This window comes from Neovison vison, chromosome 6 (genome assembly GCF_020171115.1).
Source record: "Neovison vison isolate M4711 chromosome 6, ASM_NN_V1, whole genome shotgun sequence".
In the NCBI taxonomy this organism is placed as follows: Eukaryota; Metazoa; Chordata; class Mammalia; order Carnivora; family Mustelidae; genus Neogale; species Neogale vison.
The window spans coordinates 192,061,299-192,069,476 of record NC_058096.1 but is presented as its reverse complement, the minus strand read 5'-3'; the positions used below and the strand labels follow the sequence as shown (position 1 = coordinate 192,069,476).

The window sequence follows — 8,178 nt, the reverse complement described above, 5'->3', positions numbered from 1 at the left end:
AATGTTGACGCCTTCTCCATAAAATAAATCTTCCTCGACTGCCTCTACTAATCAGGATTCCCTCCCAACCAATTAGACGTGGACTCAATCTCTACCTCCCACTCCACATTCCAAAATTCCCATTCCTTTCCGTTCCAGAAGGACAGCTCGCTGACGTGAGTCCGTGAGAGGACCTACACTCCTCCTCGGGGTCTAATAACCCTCCTTTCCCTGCTTCCCCCACCTCTGGACTTTTAAAAACTGCAAAAATAGAAATCTGCCACACTATCATGATATCAGCTGTCAGGAGGCAGGAACAGAGTTTCCCATAGGCATACAGTCACCAGAAACAATGAAAAACAAACAAAAAAAACCAACTAAGTTTTATCTCCAATGAGATAGGTGCAGCCCAGTGTTTTGCTTGTTCTGATTTAAAACAACAACAACAACTTATTTTTAATACTCTATTATGATAGAGTCAAATAGTATATTTATTTCTTTTTTCTTAAAAGGCACTAGCAGTATATCTAAGATGTGTATTCATTATTAGAAAAAATCTTATGTTTATTAAAAATGCATAGGCATTTTATGTGATATTCCTTATAGTCAAAAATCTTTACATCATCCTCCTAATCTGGCTAAGGTGATAACATTAAAATGAAACAAGAGATGCCTTGTCATTCCCAAAATTTAACCAGTTGTTTGAAGTGTTTATAATCACTGATTATGGGAATTTACCAATAAAGAAATAAATTTGGATTTTCTGTGGCTGGAGTCAAATGGCTAATGCTAATATTAGCTAAATAACGTTGAGGTTGATGAAGTCCGAGTTGTAGGTATACCTTTTATTGAATATCAATAGGAGTTTAGAGAAGTCATTCTGAATATGGGTTATTTTTATCCCATGAAGCAGGATTAATGTAGTCAGTATACAGACACTGATATTTTATTTAGCAAATGATCACATAGTCAAAGGGATTCATAAAAGCACCCCCCTCATGGGGTAACATGGTGGCTAAATATAGTGTGTGTTTGCTTAACTTGGCTTTGTATGTAGTAAATATTCTCTAAAAGTTAGCTATCATCATCTGCTTTGGAGAAGTTATCTGATTTCACACCTCATATAAACCTCAAACTCACATGGGGACTCCCTGATTTTGGTCCTTTTAACCCTCAGTTACCATTCTTAACCACATACAAATGGGAGACTCAGTAGGGGCACGTGTGGAACCCAGAGGCGACAGGGGTCATCTTTACAAATTTTTACAAATTTTTTCAAAACTGCTGGCTCTCTTAAAACTTTCATGTTTACTGTGATCATATTTTATTTTTCTTTAATGAGAAATTCTTTCTGAAATGTATTGCAGATGAACAAATAACAAAACTGACAAACACAGAAGTCTTACGGTTATCTGAACACAAAGAATAAGGTGTGATCGAATTTGTGCACGTTAGGTTAGTGTTTTCCTGTCCCTAGCTCTTCTTACATGTTTAGAACCGTTTCCTCTAATCATTTGTTTTGTCTTCTGACTATGTTTTATCATTATCTACAAATTCAGTAAGTGGAACATTCATATATCATAGTTGAGACTCAGTGAATCAGATAACAGTATCAGAAAAGGAAAAAAACAACAAAATGTTAAGCCTCGTATATTTTCGTTTATATCATTTCCAATTCAGAGTTTTTTTCTTTTTTTTTTAAGTATCTTTTGAAAATACACATTTTAAATTAGCCAATTACATAAAGCTACTCCGATTCAGGAGAGGGACCATACAGGTTGGAGGGGATTTACAAAATTAAAATTTTTTAAAACCAAAAGAAACATACACATGTACTTCTAATTCACATAGCCTGTTTGCCTTTACAGTCTGCTGATAAACACTGATTTTTAAACATTGTATATAAAATTAAATAACATGGAAAAAATAAATATGCTTTATTATATAAACACATAGAAATCTGTACTGCTCAAAATATTCAGATAATACTAGGCTTGGCTGCTCATAACTATTCAGAAAGTATGGTGGTGATATTTACAGTCTTTATTTTTGCTAGAGATGGATGCAATGAGGTGACAGAATACTGTTGTCAACATTTTCTCTTCCTACCTATGGAAGCTGCAAACTTTAATATGAAAATGAGGTAGACACAAATTCATAAGTTGGCCAGGCAGAGACAAAAGCACAGTTCCTTCGTGAGCTCATAAATTCTCATTATTCGGGTCGACAAGCAGAATTCCAAAGCACCTAAAGCAAGGCTCAGAGAACACTTTCAGGTTTGTCATGTAAAACCCCAACAAGCAGTTTCTCCTAAGGAGAACCACGGTCTCCAAGATGATCAGCAAGCAGATACACGGGGCAGGGCAGAAAGGAATGCTACGGGACCAGCTTGGACGGGTGACATCACCTGCAACCTCTGCTACTTTCATTATCTCGATGGACCTGCTTACTGTCAAATGCTGCGGATTTTTAACCTACTTTCTGCTGTTGGTTTGACGGCACACAGCGCTCTTTCCAATGTCCTCTCTAGTGATGGGATATGCACACTTCCTCCTCAGTCAGCTCCCAGGACTCTGCTCCCAGGGGCCCACTGAAAGGTGGATCAGTGTAAGAACCTTATTTGGAAATCGGCAAGTTACCAAGTAGGAGTGCAAGGACACATTCAAACGAGGACAGAAAAGGCTGGATTTTTGGAGGTTGTTTTTCACCATCACGATTCTGAATCCACAATGACACGAGCCAGAACTAAGGGTCTAAAACGGGTATTTGAACCTGACGTTCACCAACAGTTCCTTTTAGAGACTCTAGCAGCCACGCTAACAGCGATGTGGCAGTTTCTTTCCTAAATACCGCTTCTTAGTAACAATTGTTGAATGAGGCTATCTCCATTTTGACCTTGGGAAAGGCCTCCTCCCATAGCAGTAGTTGCTTCTGAACACTATCTCTAGTGGGTGAAAATCTGGAGAGAAAACAACCCTATGGGAGGACTAATTGCTGCCCTTGGTCTCTAACAGATCCAGCAGGCTTTTAAAAGAAAGCAACGGGTTAGCACCTCAAATATACTTTTTGTTGTTGTTAATTTCATTGTCAGTTACAACAATGAAGCACCATACGAGTGGCTTTATGGCTATGAACACGATTCACTGAGGTATGCTTCAATTTAGAATTGCTCAGAAATTGTAACAAAGCACCTACAAAAATCAATATAAAAGTAAAATCAAAGTTCTACAGTAAGAATCTGAAAGACTGCCCACACATACACACACACACATACATTTAAGTAATATATTACAAATGTATCTATTTAAATAAAATGCTTCTGCTGTCATTTAAAAAAAAACACAGTGAGAAGGCTTGCCCAGGTGGCCTTGCTCCTAGACCGCAGAGGCATTGAAATATACACAAGAATAATGATCGCTCTACAAAGGAGGCATGAAAATCATATCGGCAGCAAAAACAGTTTCAAAATCCATGTATTCTTGTCTGTGTATAACAGAGCATTAGCATCTCTCTCTCTCTCTTTGTGTGTGTATGTGTGTTTCAGAAATTTGTGTGCAGGCCTAAGAACAACTACAGTAAAAATCTTAACGTTTTCATCTAAATTAGCAGGTCAGATTTCAAGATTTAAGCTCTTAAAACATCTGTGGGAGAGGAGGAGGATGAAAAAATTTGAGTGGTATTTAGAAAGCATTCAAGGAGGAGAATGCTATGGAAACCAATAAAGTATATGTTATACATTGTATATAATGTATAGGCATACACATATATGTATACAGTATATAATATTTTATGATTATACACACACACACACACACACATCCTCTGAAGGTTAAGGGTCACTTTTTGGTCAAAATGAAAGAAAAACAACTTTTTAGAGGGCTAGCAGTTTCTGAGACACGTCTCTGAAGCGGTGTTGCTGTTGGCTGAGTGAATAAGGTAAAAATATCATGGGCTCAAGAGGAATAATTTCATGAAAAATAATCTGTCTCAGGTGACTGAGTGAAGTGGGGAAGCCAGAAGATGTTCCCGACATCCCACAGTCACTTCTGATCGTTTTCAAAATGTTCATTTTGGGGGCAGTATCATCAGTACTGCAGAAAAAATGCTTTGGGTGAATATACGTCTGACTTCATGTGGCACTACCTAAGCTTTTGAATGAAAGCCTGACAGCCCAGCTGACTAGAATCAGAAGAGATGATACTCCACACTCTCTAGCTTTCTACTTAATACAGAGTACAGTAGTTACAGAGCTAGGTTCTACTGCAGACACAATCTCAGACCTAAAACCCTTGGCTCTTAGAAGCATCGATAGGTGTTAGCCATTCCACTTCAGCTCATCTGCTCTTTATCTAGTTTCAGGAATGGTTAAGACTTTTCCTCCGAACCCTCTGGAATAAAAAAGGTTTGTGGATATGACTTCATATACTACTAAATTCAGATTCAGTGCAATTCATGTATTTACAGAAACATTTACTCTATTTACACGAACCAGCCCTAATGGCTCCACAGATGATAACACAACTCAGCCAAAGGACTGTTTGGACATAGCCGACCTTCTGTTTGCCAAGAGCTGCCCCAGAAGTTTGCATAGTATTTACAGTGGCAAACCTGTCTCACGATGTCAGCTAAGCAGACGCAAGGGAAGCCTAGCACTGAAGCAAAAAATTGTCTCAAGAGATGGGCTTTGTGTCTTGGGGAAAGAGAGAGAACATTTCGGATACCTCGAAAGGTTCCAAGTCACTGAGTCCAGTGCAGCTGGTCTTTTGCATTTTCACAATGATTTCAGTCTATTTTGTGGGCACAGCCTCTGTGGTCACTGTGTTGAGTTTGTACCCGAGTCACATAGAGGCAAATTACAGTCATGGAAAAAAAAAAATGCTTTGGCCTCAATATGCAGGTATCTTCCCCCAAAAGTCAAAACTCCCATAATTTGGGAAAGGAAAGAATGTCTGCTATTGAGTTGTCTGCTGAAATCTCTTTGGAACTTAATAACTATATGAACTTATTTCTTTAAAATATCTCTGTAGACACTCTTGCTTTTCTAAAACAACAACAACAACAAAACGGAAGCTACTTTTTAACATTGGCCCCAGGCCTACATGAGGTACACTTATGTCTGTAAAGTCACTTTGGCAAAATCACAAAACATTAATGCTGTTATGTGTCGGTATGAAGAAAATCACGGACCAGAGCCCAGGTTCAGGAATGCCCTAGTGAGTCGGACAACTGTCTGTCGCCAAGGAGTGCCCCAGAATACCTTGGAACTGGGTCTGTTAGTTAAGACAGTTTGGTTAATAAACATTAAGAGTTAGGACCGTACCGAACTCCAAGGGCCGGTATTCCACGCAGCATCTTGAGGACACACGTGTGTGTTACACTGCTCACGATCTGGAGGCTTATCATGGATTTCACAGCTCAGATCTGGAAACCGTTCACCGCTGGGCCGCTGACAGACCACCAGTCTTGTCCGTAAGCCTCCGCCACATAGCTTAGTGCACTGCAGGAGGAGAAAGAGACGCTGCATTCACTCTGAAGAGCCCATGGCAAATCCTATCTTCTCTCCTATGACAAGAATCTCCTCGTAAAACTCTATCACAGCACTGGGCAAGGGAAGCCTCGAGGCCGACCCAAGCTGAATTACCAATATATTTATATACAATGGAACTGTCTACCTTAATGGTAGACGCTGGTTACTGAGTGCGTCCTCATCACCTGTACTAAGTGTTTCACGGGCATTTTCTCATCAAGAGGAGACTCTCCTATGGGCCCCATTTTACACATGGGACAAGTGAGCTTAAAAGAAGTTAATTCACTCGATCAAGGTCAATGCAATAGCAAGGGACTAGGTAAGATTGCAGCCGTTCCTTTGATGGATACGAAACCAAAAATCCAAAAAATAAAATTCCCTACACCACCCAGTACCAAAGACAGGATGTAATAACTTAGTGGGGTTTACTTTCTCGCAACTTCTAAAAAGCTGTCACCAACTTCTGGCTCTCCTGTGACTCCAGTCTCCAGAGACCTTTATGATGTTACGATATTTTACGCTCTTTCCGAATCTCGGGATGACGATGACTTGCCCCGGGAAGAATTAACAATGTGGTGGGAATGTTGGATGAAGTTCTGACTCTGGCTAGACCCAAACTTCTGAGGCAGGAACAAGCTGTATTTCTTGGACAGTGCTGCTGTGCTCACATCCAGGAACACTGACATTTGGCTCTCCTGCTGTGTCAAGGCCAGATCTCCCACAGAATTTGGAATGATCTGGTCTGTGCTGACAGCAAGCATCCCAGTGAATGCGTGTACTCTCCTGGCTTTGGCCCAATTACAGAAGCTTAATCACGGGCCCCACAGGACAGAACTCTATGAGGAGATTTGGGAAACTCATAATACATGAGTCTTGAAGCCTGACTCCCCCTTCCTGCCTTTCATCAAAGCCTTCCAGAATGACGTACTGTCAACAAAAGTCAACAGAACACTGTGTTATGACTTCCTATGATTAGTAGATTATGGAAAGTGTGGACATGGGATTTCGGTTAGCCAGGAGTGTGGACTAATGTGCCCATCCATTTCATTTATCTTTGTCCCCCTCTTGGCACTGGGGTCTCCAAGATGTTAATCCTCATGTTTTATTTTATAAATTTTAAGTCAAGACAGACCAATGCAACAAGCTCTACCTATGTGCTCTCCCTGTGGACTCAAGAGTAGAGAGATAGATTGTTGGTTAATTACACACAAAACAATAAGCATCTAAACCCGACACAGAAGAGTGGCTGAAAACCCTATTTGATACTACTACTGCTACTACTAACGATAAACATTAGTAGTAGTAATGATGGTGATTATCATTATTATAATAGCAGTTAACTCTGATTGAAGACAATGTGCTAGGTATTTGACATGCACTATCTCATACAGTAGTTATGAATTGGTGCCATTATTATTCCCATTTATAGATGATGCTACAGATGTTTGGCAAAGTTACGTAATTTGCCAAGGCTACAACGTTAATGAGAGTCAGGGATGGGAATGGAATCCAGTTATGTCTGCTCCAAACACTCTACTGCCCCTCATTGGTCATAGGATGCCACTCTTTTTTTTTTTTAAAGATTTTATCTATTTATTTGACAGAGAGAGATCACAAGTAGGCAGAGAGAGAGGAGGAAGCAGGCTCTCCGCTGAGCAGAGAGCCTGATGTGGGGCTCGATCCCCGGACCCTGGGATCATGATCTGAGCCGAAGGCAGAGGCTTAACCCACTGAGCCACCCAGGCGCCCTGCCACTCTTACAAGGTAAGAGGTGAAGATTCCTCTTCTATCATTAAAATGCATCATCTCTGATGGGAATAACAGCACCTGTTCATTCTGGTTTCATCAAGCATTTGAAATCCTAGGGTTTTATTTCATCAAGGATTTTAAGGATGCCATGGGAACAAGAGAGCATCATAAACACCCCAAAACTATGAAGAAGATGGTAACACGTTCATGGACAAATGTAACACATATTTCCAATTACCTTAAAAGGGCCCATATTTTAATCAGCAGAGATGAACACACAAGTTAACCTAGCATTTATCTGCATGCTTTCCTAATGTTCCTCTCCTAAGTATTTAAAAACTGTCTCTAATTGGTAATAAAGGCACTCTTAAAACAGTCCAGAATTAAGACAGTTCTCCTAGATCATGCCAAGTCAAGAAGTTTTCACTAGAACTTGTTCTCCAGCCTTGAACTATGAATGGCAGCACAGTCTGGTCAGCAAAATCGCTCTGTGTTTCTTTCCAAAGGACATACAAACGGATGGCTCTCTCTCACCTCTCCCCAGTTGCCATAAGCCCACTGAGGACAAGGGCCAGATTCACAGGCTCTCTGCTCATCGGGTTTTATCCTCTCCACGCAGTCATTTGCAGTGTATCCGTTTTCATCCTGACACACAACCACACGCCGCTGGGATCCACCAGCACAGGTACTGGAACACTGAACACATCAGACATTAGTCAGCAGGTTATCCCCACCTCGACCTGCAGCTTAGGGACACAAAAAGTGGCTGGTTGGAAGGTCAGGGGCAAATGTGACAGAATGTACTCTCAGGTCATCCAGACAATGGACAGAAAGCAAGCACAAGAACTTCCCTTCTGTGGGGCTTTCTCCTGCATATGCCTTCTAAACCCCTGGATGGTAGAAATAGGGCTTCTCCCTTCTGC

The 8,178-nt window shown here is 40.6% G+C and overlaps 1 protein-coding gene across 6 annotated transcripts in view; it reads right to left on the bottom strand.

The window, feature by feature from the left end:
• The window catches only part of ADAMTS9 (ADAM metallopeptidase with thrombospondin type 1 motif 9), a 163,193-nt gene that overhangs the window by 67,078 nt on the left and 87,937 nt on the right, over positions 1 to 8,178 (bottom strand). For all 6 annotated transcript variants that reach the window (XM_044253222.1, XM_044253227.1, XM_044253228.1 and 3 more), the window contains 2 exons: positions 7,790 to 7,951; positions 5,300 to 5,476 (listed from right to left, as the gene is read on the bottom strand). In XM_044253222.1, the coding sequence (XP_044109157.1) occupies positions 5,300 to 5,476; positions 7,790 to 7,951 (339 nt within the window). The remainder of the gene's footprint in view (positions 1 to 5,299; positions 5,477 to 7,789; positions 7,952 to 8,178) is intronic.